Raw genomic sequence first — 13,005 nt, 5'->3', positions numbered from 1 at the left:
ATGGCAACCCGCTCCAGAATTCTTGCCTGGAAAATCCCATGGACAGAGGACCCTGGTGGGCTATAGTCCACGGGGTCACAAAGAGTCTGACACGACCGAGCACACATGCACACACTGACCAGCTCAGACCTGAGAGAGTCTCCAGCAAGCATGGGGGAGGCCCTTATTTTCTCACATGGGCTTGTCCCGTCCACATGTGTACCACATGTTCATTCCTCCCTGGCAACCTGGATCTACATGGAATCACTTCTCAGGGACCAGAAATGACCCTGATGTCATTCCAAGATGTGTAGGTTCTTTTCTCTACTAAGTATCTTTTTAGTGGCACAGAGTCCCAAACCACTTTAGCCAAGATACCATGGACAAGTCTCTTAACTTTTCTAGGACTCAGTTTCCTTATTTGACAAATGAGAAAGTAAATCCTGCCCCTCATAGCTTTCATAGTTGTTTTGAGAAGAGAAATTCTCAGTCTCTTTATAAGGAGATACTTCAATTCCCCATGAATCCTATGATCACCAGGGAGAAATGTGTCTTGACAATGAAATGGCAGAAACAAGCATTTCTTTTTCTTTCCCACTTTCAATTCTTATACTGCATATTTTTTTTCAATTAGGAAAAATCCATCAGTAAATAAATATTTATATATATATATAAATATATATATATATTACATATATGTACACACACCGAAGACCTGCAGAAAGGTCTTCAGGTCGTGCTTTGGGAGTGGCAAGTACAAAGAGGCAGGAGGGAACCGCCTGAAGGCTTGTCTCCTGGTCTCCTCAGCAAAAGGCCCTTCCCTCCCATCTTCTTTGCCTTCAGGAATAGTCTGCCACCAGGCCTTGGAACTCAAACAGGAAACACGCTTTGGCTTGAAAAAGAAAGAAGCTGGGGGTGTGTTTTTTTTTTTTTTCCCCCTCTTCCCTTTTTACACAATATTATGACACCGATTTAAAAAATAAATCCCAGTTTCTCTGCTTTCCCTCCCAGGTGTTCACAGAACTAAGAAAATAAATACCACATCTAAGGTGTGCTGTGCACGCAGCTCTGGGGGCTCTTGGAGCCGGCTCTAAACAAGCACACAGCCACCAGAAGGCTTCAGGAGAACCACTAGTGCCCACTGACAACGTGCAGAACCAAGAAGGGAAACACAGCTTTCCACAGCCTTTCTGCCTCCTCAGCTAGTTCAGGGAGAAGCTTGGAGGACAACTGAGAGACCGGCATGCGGGTGCCAAGCCCTGCCAAGGGCTGCGCTCTGAGAGTCCGAGGCCGTCCTGTCTCCGCACAGAGGGATCTTTGTGCGAGTTTTCTGGAACACAGGCTCTTTTTCTTGGCCACATCCGACCTCAGCATAGGCAGGAAACCTGCAGCCTGCTCCTTGCAAGTGGCCGGGAGGAAACTTGCAGGGCTGGTGGAAAAAAGGGGGGTTTCTCCTTCAGTCTCAGAAAGTCCCACTCAAGGCCTTCTGGGAAAGTGAAGGTTGCTGCGCGAGCCAGCCACACCCTGGAGAATCCCAAGTCCGTTCAAAATGTCCTGCCGGCACTGGCTCTGTGGGGATGCATCCATGGTTGAAACAGAATGGATGAAGCTTTCTTCCTGAAGGGTGGCTTGGCTTCCGTTGGTTGGAGAAGAGTATGGTGTTTGTGTGTGTGCATGTGGGTGTGTGCGTGTGTTTCAGTTTCTTGTCTTCTCTCTTGGTTGAACTGGCGTTGGGCACAGTGTCTAGTCCTTTGAACGGCTTTTCCTCCTCAGTGAAAAGAAGCTGCTCTTCTGAGGGGGCCCCATCATCATAGGCGCTTGGTTCTTGTGAGTAATTTTAATCTAAAAGCAAAGAGGGAGAAATGAATTAGTGGCCTAATTCATAGCAAACCCCAGGAGCCTATGGGAGAGTGACTTGCAGAGAGAGGAAGGGAGGCCAGCTTCGAGCTGGAAGGAGCCCCATGCAGAAGGACGACTGTCCTTGAACAGCTTCACAATTGGCAACTGGACCCTGAATGGTGCTGGAAGCAAGGGGCGGAAACGCTGGGGAGAGACAGGTGTGAGCTTCCCACGTGGTGATCAGCTCGCACCTGTCTTGTGTCCTTGCTATTCATAGACTCAGAATGTCACAAGCGGAGGAGACCTCAGGAACCATCTCAGTCAAGCCCTCTGTAGGACAGAGAAAGGAATGGAGACCCCCAAGGCTCTGCTGAGCCTCAGATTAGCCTAAGGTTGCACAGACAGGGGCAGAACAGTCAGAGTCCCACTCTTCCAGTTCCCAGTCTTCCCTGTTCCTGGCCGTTCCTGCCCAAGCATACAGACATAAACCAGGAACTCCAAACTGACCTAGGATCTTGAATCTGATCTCTGAACCAGTCGCCACTCATGTGGATAGTTTAAAAGTGAGTCTTAGGCATTTCCTCTTTTCTTAGTCTTCCAGGGGAGACCCAACTTTCTTATAAAAGCTTTCTTTCTGTTTTTTTTTTTTTTTTTACTTTTAGGTTTAATGAGTGTTTTCTCCTGCAAACATGAAGTTTGCAATTGGAAGTGAAAGACACTGGTGAAGTCTTTTTCTCTCTTTCTTGCCAACCTTACCTTCAGGGCGTGGCTTCAAATGCTTGGTACCTATTTGAATGTGGTCTAGTGATAATCTGCACTCTTAGTCTTATCAACATTTATCAAATAGGAAGATGATGTGGGAACAAGAGGCATTTAGGATTCAAAGACCTGGATTTGGATCTTAGAACTCCCCCTTCTTTGCTGTGGACTTTTGGACAAATCATTTAGCCTTCAAAATCAGTGCTTGCTGAACTGTAAAATGATAGTAACATTTGTTCTAGTTTCATCACAAAGTTGTTGTGACGATGAAATGACAGTCAATGAAAACCCAGTGTAAACAATGGAATGCACCAATTAAAATCTTACCCTATACTGGAAAAGGAGAAAGATGTATGTTAAACAGAATCTGGACACCAAGAGGGGAAAGGGAGGGGTGGGATGAACTGGGAGATTGGGACTGACATATATACACACTACTATGTATAAAATAGATAACTAATGAGAACCTACTATATAGCACAGGGAACTCTACTAAGTGCTCTGTGGTGACCTAAATGGGAAGGAAATCCAAAAAAGGAGGGGTGTGTGTATACACACAGCTGATTCACTTTGCTGTACAACACTGCAAAGCTATACTGTACTCTAATAAAAATTTAAAAACTATCAAAAAGAAACAGTCTATGAACTTACTCTCATGGTTTTTACCACCTAGTCAAACGACAGTGTGATCCCAGAGAACAACGGAAGAGCTCTTGAAGAGATAGACTCATCAACATGTTTAAATTAATGTAGGATAAACCAAGTGGTGTCCAAAAGAAGGTTCAGTAAGGAATGAGAAGAATCTAAATGGAGCAACTGAGGAAGCATTTTAAGATCTGAAAGGAAGGGTAGAAAATGTATTGGTGAGAGAGAAAGGGAAGGCACTAGTTTGAGGGGCTACATACCAAGTGGTTGAGTGTGGACCACAGGATGAGAAGTGAAATCAGGGACACCGGAGGGGAAGCTGGGGAAGGGCTTTAAAGGGGAGGTGGCAGAGATTGGGTTTAATATGAGGTAATGGGAACCATGACAACTTTTTAAGCTGGAGAATTCACTAGGAAAAAAAAGCTTGAAAGGAATTATTCAATAACTGTTGTCAGGATGCGCTGGAGTGGGGGAGAGTCTGGCTAAGAAGTTCTACTGCAAGCCAGATTTAAATTTATGAAAAGAAAAAGATGGGACCAAAAGACACTGTGGAGAATGAGCTTAACCTGGGGGAACGAAGCTTTAAATGACTGTTAGGCTGGTTTCCACCAGCCTGGAGGTGTAGGAGGCGAGTAGTAAGCCTCTTTGCTTTGGGGTGGTCCCCAGGGGAGCACACCAAGGACACTTCAAGCACCATTCTGCCTGATTATGGCATGGTCTTTATCTCAGAATTCAGGGAAGTGAGGCGCGGATGACAGGGGGCCCTGATAATACTCATCTGTGGCGTGCAATTTAGCCCCAGCTGATGGCAGTGATTTGTGGCACATTTCACTGTGGAAAAGTCTTTTCTCACTCTCCGAGGGGAAGAAATTCATCCTATTCACCTTGGCCTTCCCCGAGAAAGCACAGAACGGGTACCTGCTATGAAGTACCAGAAGAACGAGGGATGTCCTGTCAGTGGAGCTGGGCGTGCTTGGGGCAGAGTGGCAGCTGGTGCCCTGCTTACATTTCCCGCTGATGGAGCCCATTTTTTTTACACCATAGAAGACCTTTCCTTCTCCTTTTTCTCCCCCTAGCTGACCAATTTATTTGCTTGTTAGCACCTCCTGGGCAAAGAGGAGGAAGTGAAACTCGAATCCCTCCCATTTGGGTTTTCAGCAGTTTTGAGAAATGTCTTGATAAGGTAGGAGTTTGGAGATGCTGGGCAATGTGAGGTTTTGTGGTTTGTGGATTCTAATACTACAGAGGTGAGAGGTTAGTATATAGTCATCCGTTGCTATCCATAGGGAATTGCTTCTAGGACCCCTGGGGATACCAAAATCCACGGATGCTGGTTTTATACAAGCCCCTTATGTAAGATGGTATAGTATTTGTGTATAACCTATGCACATCCTGTATCCTTTAAGTCATCTCTAGATTACTTATAATACCTAATGCAATGTAAATGCTATGTAAATAGTTGTAAATACAATGTTAATGTTATGTAAATAGTTCCCAGCACAGAGCAAATTCTAGTTTTGCTTTTTGGAACTTTCTGGATTTTTTTCCCTGAATATTTTCTATTCAAGGTCGGTCAAATCCAAGGATGTGAAGCCCATGGATGTGGAGGTCGATTGTATAATGGCATTTTCCCAAACAGGCAATTTCTTGGATATCATATATTAAATAGTCCATTACTTTCAAATTAATTTATGATCTTTCTTTTTTCCTTCACTGCCTTTTATATACACTAGAGTTTCCTAGGGCTGTCTTCTGTAGTATTGATTTACCTATCCAATATTGGGCCAATTATTGTAGCTATATAACTATTTTAATATCTTGTGGGAAGTTCTTCACAGCTCTTTTATAAAATGCCTTAGCTATGGCATTGTTTTGTCAAGTTAAAAAATTGCACTGGAATTTTGTTTGGGGGTCCATTTTGGAAACATGGGATGTGTCTAAACTCAAATCTTTTAAAAAAATATTAACTAAGTCTTGGAGTCTTTATCTATTTTTCACAATTCGGCTTGGTATTTTGTTTTTGTTTGTTGCCATATAATATTTCAGCTTTTTTCTATTATGTTCTTCCGATTGGTTACTGCTGGTATGTACAAAAGCTGTTAACTTTTGCCTCTTTCTATAAGCTTCACTGAAATAATTTAACCTATGAGGTTTTCAGTTGATTTTATTAGATTTCTTTTACATATCAGTTCAGATCAGATCAGTTGCTCAGTTGTGTCCAACTCTTTGGGACCCCATGAATTGCAGCACGCCAGGCCTCCCTGTCCATCACCAACTCCTGGAGTTCACTCAGACTCATGTCCATTGAGTCAGTGATGCCATCCAGCCATCTCATCCTCTGTCATCACTTTCTCCTCTTGCCCCCAATCTCTCCCAGCATCAGTCTTTTCCAATGAGTCAACTCTTCCCATGAGGTGGCCAAAGTACTGGAGTTTCAGCTTTAGCATCATTCCTTCCAAAGAAATCCCAGGGCTGATCTCCTTCAGAATGGGCTGGTTGGATCTCCTTGCAGTCCAAGGGACTCTCAAGAGTCTTCTCCAACACCACAGTTCAAAAGCATCAATTCTTCGGTGCTCAGCCTTCTTCACAGTCCAACCCTCACATCCATACATGACCACAGGAAAAACCATAGCCTTGACTAGACGAACCTTTGTTGGCAAAGTAATGTCTCTGCTTTTGAATATGCTATCTAGGTTGGTCATAACTTTCCTTCCAAGGAGTAAGTGTCTTTTAATTTCATGGCTGCAGTCACCATCTGCAGTGATTTTGGAGCCCAGAAAAATAAAGTCTGACACTGTTTCCCCATCTATTTCCCATGAAGTGATGGGACCAGATGCCATGATCTTCATTTTCTGAATGTTGAGCTTTAAGCCAACTTTTTCACTCTCCTCTTTCACTTCCATCAAGAGGCTTTTTAGTTCCTCTTCACTTTCTGCCATAAGGGTGGTATCATCTGCATATCTGAGGTTATTGATATTTCTCCCGGCAATCTTGATTCCATCTTGTGCTTCGTCCAGCCCAGCATTTCTCATGATGTACTCTGAATAGAAGTTAAATAAGCAGGGTGACAATATACAGCCTTGATGTACTCCTTTTCCTATTTGGAACCAGTCTGCTGTTCCATGTCCAGTTCTAACTGTTGCTTCCTGACCTGCATACAGGTTTCTCAAGAGGCAGGTTAGGTGGTCTGGTATTCCTATCTCTTTCAGAATTTTCCACAGTTTATTGTGATCCACACAGTCAAAGGCTTTGGCATAGTCAATAAAGCAGAAATAGATGTTTTCTGGAACTCCCTTGCTTTTTCCATGATCCAGCGGATGTTGGCAATTTGATCTCTGGTTCCTCTGCCTTTTCTAAAACCGGCTTGAACATCTGGAAGTTTATGGTTCACGTATTGCTGAAGCCTGGCTTGGAGAATTTTGAGCATTACGTTACCAGCATGTGAGATGAGTGCAATTGTGCAGTAGGTTGAGCATTCTTTGGCGTTGCCTTTCTTTGGGATTGGAATGAAAACTGACCATTTCCAGTCCTGTGGCCACTGCTGAGTTTTCCAAATTTGCTGGCATATTGAGTGCAGCACTTTCACAGCATCATCTTTCAGGATTTGAAAGAGCTCAACTGGAATTCCATCACCTCCACTAGATTTGTTCATATTTTAAATATTTATCTCTAATCTCTTTATTTTTTCCTTATCTCTTTTTAAAATTACGTTTTCAAACATTTCACATGTTTAAAGAACTAGTTCTATATTTTCCTGTTTTTTAAATTATTTAATTTCTAATTATATCTTTTGTTTTCTTTTTTCTGCTTCTCCTAACTTAATTTTATTACTGTTCTTTTAATTTGGGGATTATACATCACATTTTTTTCCCTTTTCAAATGATGGTAGCATATGAGACTTTGAATTTATTTCCAAATATAGTTTAGGCTATATTCTAAAACTTTTGAGTGAGAGTCTTCTAATTTTATTATTTTTTAAATAGTTAATAATATTGACTTTGATCCCCTCTTAAATCTATTCTTTAGGAGAACGTAATAATCTGATTGGATTTCATTTATCATTTAATCTATTATTAATTTATAGTTTTATTGCTTTGTGGTCAAATAAAACAACCTTTATAACATCTGTTATTTGATTTTGTTTTTTTCTTCATGAACTGGTTTATAGTCTATTTTAGTAAATATCCTGTGGACCTTGAAGAAATTAGATTTGTTTAAGGTATAGTTATTTCATCCAAGTTTAATTTTTAAATTGAGGTATAATTGACATATGATATTATATTAGTTTCAGGTGTACAGGTTAATAATTTGATATTTGTATATAATGTGAAATGACCACCACAATAAATCTAGTTAACATCTGTCACCATAGTTACAAAATTACTTTGTCTTGTGATAGGAAATTTTAAGATTTACTCACTTGAGTTCAGTTCAGTCGCTCAGCCGTGTCCGACTCTTTGCGACCCCATGAATTGCAGCATGCCAGGCCTCCCTGTCCATCACCAACTCCCAGAATTCACCCAGACTCATGTGCATCAAGTTGGTGATGCCATCCAGCCATCTCATCCTCTGTTTTCCCCTTCTCCTCCTGCCCCCAATCCCTCCCAGCATCAGGGTCTTTTCCAATGAGTCAACTCTTTGCATGAGGTGGCCAAAGTTAGCAACTTCTAAATATGCAATACAGTATTATTAACTATAGTCACTCTGCTGTATATTACATCTTCAGGACTCCTTTATTTTATAACTGGAAATTTGTACATTTTCACCCCATTCACCCTTTTCACTTACCTTGCCCTCCCTGTTCCCACCTCTGAAAAACTATCATTCTATTCTCTGTATCTCTGAGCTTGTTTTTTAAAAATCCAAGTTTTATGTCATCTATTTTTTTTTTTAACAACTTGACCTCAAAGACAGAAACAAATATTTTAAGTGAAAGTGAAATCGCTCAGTCGTGTCCCTCTCTTTGCGACCCCATGGACTGTAGCCCACCAGGCTCCTCCGTCCATTGGATTCTCCAGGCAAGAATACTGGAGTGGGTTGCCATTTCCTTCTCCAGGGGATCTTCCCAACTCAGGGATCGAACCCAGGTCTCCTGCATTGCAGGCAGACGCTTTACCCTCTGAGCCACCAGGGAAGCCCCAAATATTTTAAAGCCTCTCAATAACTGTCTTTCTGTAAGTTTCTTATATATATTTATTCTCAGAATATACTACATCTATACAGTTTTTCACCGGCTGTTCACTGATGGCTCAGTCGGTAAAGAATCTGCCTGCAGTGCAGGGAGACCCAGGTTTGATTCCTGTGTTGGATAGATTTCCTGGAGAAGGAAATGGTAACCCACTCCAGTATCCTTGCCTGGAGAATCCCATGGACAGAGGGGTCTGATGGGCTGTAGTCCATGGGGTCGCAAAGAGTCGGGCATGACTGAGCGACTAACACTACTACTACTAATAACACTATACAGTTTTTCACAGTATAAATTTTGATTCTATTATCAGACAAATAAATTTTTATGACCATTAGATCTCAAAATTGAGTGTACTTTTTACTAAATACAAAATGACCTTCTTTATTCCACTTTATTCTTTTGGCATGTTGGAAGGTTAGTTTGCCCCAAGTTATCATATCTTACTTTTAATTTCTCTATGCTTGATAAAGGATAAGATAAAAATTTATGTTTTTTTGCTTTAGATGTATCTCTTTACAAGAAGTGTATTGATGCATTTTAACCCAATGTGGGAGTTTTGTTTTTTTAATAGGGAACATGAGCACATTTATGGTATTTTGTTGTTACTGATATATTTAGTCCTAACTTCTTTTATCTTAATCAAAGCATTTAAAATGTTTCCTTGTTTTTCTCCTTTTTGTGCTACTCTGATAGGGTTCATAAAATTTAAATTCTCCCAGATTCAGAAGGTGTCTACCCTGTTTTTAGTTTCACTAGTAATTATCTAGTACTAAATTTTTCTTCAGATTTACATTTTCTAATTATCAAAGTGAAGTGAATTATCAATTATCAAATTTAACATACCTTTACTATTCCTTCAACAATGTCTCCCACATGCTTTCAGTCTTGGTGAATATAACTTTAGGTTTGGGATCCAAGTTACGAATGTTTATACTATCTTCTCTTTCAAAGAATGATTTTTGCCATTTGAATTTAACAACAGTTTTTTATTCATTCTAATTTGTTGTTGTCTGATTCTTTACAACCCCATTAGGCTGCAGCACGACAGACTCCCCTGTCCTTCACCATCTCCTGAAGTTTGTACAAACTCATGTCCATTGAGTCAGTGATGCTATCTAACCATCTCATCCTCTGTCACCCCATTCTCCTTTTACCTTCAGTCTTTGCCAGAATCAGGGTCTTATTTCCAATGAGTTGGCTCTTCATATCAGGTGGCCAAAGTATTGAAGCTTCAGCTTCTGCATCAGTCCTTCCAATGAATATTCAGGGTTGATTTCCTTTAGGATTGACTGGTTGGATCTCCTTGCAGTCCAAGGGACTCTAAAGAGTCTTCTCCAACACCACAGTTCAAAAGCATCAATTCTTTGGCGCTCAGCTTTCTTCACAGTCCAACTCTCACATCCATACATGACTACTGGAAAAACCGTAGCTTTGACTATATGGACCTTTGTCAGCAAAGTGATGTCTCTGCTTTTTAATACTGTCTAGATTTGTCCTAGCTTTCCTTCTAATTTAACTGGTTTTAATTTTTATCAAACATTCTTTTGTTGCTGTGATGTCCTATCATTAAGCCTTCAATTCTGAATCATTTCACAGTTAGTGAGTGCCTTCACTCAGGAAAACATTTCAAAAAGAGTGTTTTAACTTTTGGAAGTTTAAGAAGGACTTCTGTTACCTTCTGCTATGGACTGAACTGTGTCCCCTTCCAAATTCATGTGTTGAAGCCCTAATCCCCAGTGTGACTACATTTGGAGATATGGCCTTTAAGGAGGTGCTTGCGTGCTCAGTCATATCTGACTCTTTGCCACCCCATGGACTGTAGCCCACCAGGCTTCTCTGTCCATGGGATTCTCCAGGCAAGCATACTGGAGTGGGTTGCCATTTCCTTCTCCAAGGGATCTTCCCAACCCAAGGATCAAAACCATATATCCAGCATTGTCAGGAGAGTTCTTTACCACTAAGCCAACAGGGAAGCCCTTTAAGGAGGTAAATAAGGTTAAATGGAATCATAAAGGTGGGGCCCTAGTCCAATAGGATTGGTGTCCATATGAAAATAGGAAGAGACATCAGGAGTAAATGCACACAGAGAAAAGGCCATGTGAGGACATGGTGAAAGAGCTTCCATCTGCAAGTCAAGAAGACAGGCCTCACCAGAAAGCAAGCCTGCTGACACCTTAATCTTGGACTTGGAGGCTGTAGATCTATGAGAAACTATGCTGTTTACATGACCCAGTCTGTAGTATTTTGTTAGGGCAGCCTGAGCTGACTAACATACCTTCACATATGACTGTACACCATAAAATCATTGGGTTTTATTTATTATTATTATTATTTTCATAGTAAGTAGTAATGTCTGAAGGGTGGTGTGGAGAGAGAGCAGGGATTGGAGGAATATTTGGCTACTTTAAAACCAGTACTTGGATCAGGAGGAATGGCAGTCCAGTTTCTAGATATCACTGAGCTAGGTAGCCAAGGGTTTGCTTTCTTCCAGCTTTTTCTTTTTTCCTTTTAGGAGACAGGAGGACTTTGGATAGAGTTTTCTTAATTCAATTCCATCAAAATTATAAATAGTACAAATTCCCTCCATCCTTCCCAACTAGAACAAGGGGGTAAGATATTATTAGATTTTGGTATAGTGTATTCATCCTTTTCTTAGACTTCATAGAAACCAAAAGATTGAGGTAAGATTTTACAGAAAAAGTTCTACTTTTGATATCTTTTATAAAAGATGCCATTTTAAAAAGTCTTTATCTCTAGGGGCTAACTTTGCAATTTGTAGAAGTTACACAGAGCAAAGAGTTATAGAAATAAACCTACAATTCAGGCCCAGTAGCTATCTCATGAAAATCCTTTCTCTAGTAGAAGATGAATTGATGTTCTGCTACTGCTGCTGCTGCTATGTCACTTCAGTCGTGTCTAACTCTGTGTGATCCCGTAGACGGCAGCCCACCAGGCTCCGTCATCCCTGGGATTCTCCAGGCAAGAACATTGGAGTGGGTTGCCATTTCCTTCTCCAATGCAAGAAAGTGAAAAGTGAAAGTGAAATCGCTCAGTTGTGTCCGACTCTTAGCGACCCCATGGACTGCAGCCCACCAGGCTCCTCCATCCATGGGATTTTCCAGGCAAGAGTACTGGAGTGGGGTGCCATTGCCTTCTCCGAATTGATGTTCTGAAGGGCTCTAAATAGCAGGTTATCGAGGGTATCTGAATACTCCAATAGAGTGAGGAAGCTCAGAAACACAAGTTCTGTCTTTTGAGATTCTCACACTCACAACAGTATCGAGGATGTTGCTAACATCATATTCCAGTTAACGCCCTGGGCTCTAAACACCAGGACAGTGGTTTCTCTTCACCATAGAGTCTAGTTGGGTTTCTGAGAACAAACTGCTAACAAACTGGTAAGGCAGGGAATGGGGTTGTTCCCTTTTTTTTTGTTTGTTCATTTGTTCAATTCTTTATTCACTTTCAACAAATATTATTGTGCAACTATTACAAAACAGGCACAGTTCTAGGTGCTGGGTAATATGGGTCACAGAAATGCCATAAAGGCAATAGATAACCTATGAGGTTACACTTTCAGGGGAGTTTTCAGGTGGTTCCTCAGGATTGTGGGTACATCTGGGGTGCAGCATGCCTGTGCATTGTGGGAATTCTTCCCCAGGAGCCCGGGTGGTCATAGTAACTAGGTGGAATTCTAAGGTCAAGCTCCACATAAAGAAGCATTTTCTAGTAATTAGGGTTGTTCATTAGTGGAATTAATGAACTTCCTTTTGGGGTCGTAAGTTCCTTGCCACTAGAGCAATTCAAGCTGAGGCTCTCAAGAATACTGTAGATGAAGCCTCAGAGTTCACCTAGAACTATAAGCTCCTTGAAGACAGGTCTAGGTCTCCTTTGGATTTGGAACTGGTGCCTCCTAGTGCTTGGCTCATAGCACCTAATCAATAAAAGCTCAGCAGATAAATGAATGGATGGATGAACTAAGTGGAAGAGGAGCTGTGCTGGATGATCTCCCAAAGCCCCTGTAACTCAGAGATTCAGAATTTCATATTAAGTCAGTGCCCCAAAGGGATCCCAAATAAAACTTCTCACCCGCATCTCAAAGACTGGAATAACTCACCGAGCATGGTGGCTGCATCCAGGGCTCTCCATCCACTTGCATTGGCAGCAGCTTGTTTGTCCTGGAGACCGGAGAACAGAGAGAGCACAGTGGGCTTCTTGGAGTTGGAGAATGAAGGCCGTCCTCATCAGGGAAACAGCAGTGGAAAGTAGAGCCACCTAGGAGTGGTTCTGAAGACTCCTGGGTGGCTTGTTGAAAACAGATTTCTGAGCTCACCTCAGGGGTCCCAATGTAGCAGGTCTGGGTCAGGCCTAGGGGTCTGTGTTTTCATAGCACTGTGGACAACTCTGTTGCTCTGGTCCTCAGACTATTTTGAGAAACATGGCCCTGAGTGAGCAGTGAAGTCCACAGGAGACTGGGGAGAAGTGGCCAACAAGTATGGCAGCACCATATCTAAATGGATCCCTAGTCAAACAACCAGCCAGAGGGCTTGCCCGTGGTGCCAAAAACTCCACTGTGAAATGGGAAAGATTATGAA

General features: G+C 41.8%; 1 protein-coding gene across 1 annotated transcript in view; it reads right to left on the bottom strand.

The window, feature by feature from the left end:
• Positions 1–829: 829 nt before the first annotated feature.
• Positions 830–13,005, bottom strand: part of DGKG (diacylglycerol kinase gamma) — a 223,186-nt gene continuing 211,010 nt past the window's right edge. The window contains exons 24-25 of the mRNA XM_055568807.1: positions 12,528–12,588; positions 830–1,821 (exon numbers count right to left, since the gene is read on the bottom strand). Coding sequence (XP_055424782.1) covers positions 1,723–1,821; positions 12,528–12,588 — 160 coding nt within the window. The 3' untranslated portion in view covers positions 830–1,722. The remainder of the gene's footprint in view (positions 1,822–12,527; positions 12,589–13,005) is intronic.

The sequence above is a fragment of the Bubalus kerabau genome, chromosome 2, assembly GCF_029407905.1.
Source record: "Bubalus kerabau isolate K-KA32 ecotype Philippines breed swamp buffalo chromosome 2, PCC_UOA_SB_1v2, whole genome shotgun sequence".
Classification (NCBI taxonomy): Eukaryota; Metazoa; Chordata; class Mammalia; order Artiodactyla; family Bovidae; genus Bubalus; species Bubalus kerabau.
The sequence above is the reverse complement of the archived record's forward strand: the minus strand, read 5'-3'. Positions and strand labels throughout refer to the sequence as shown.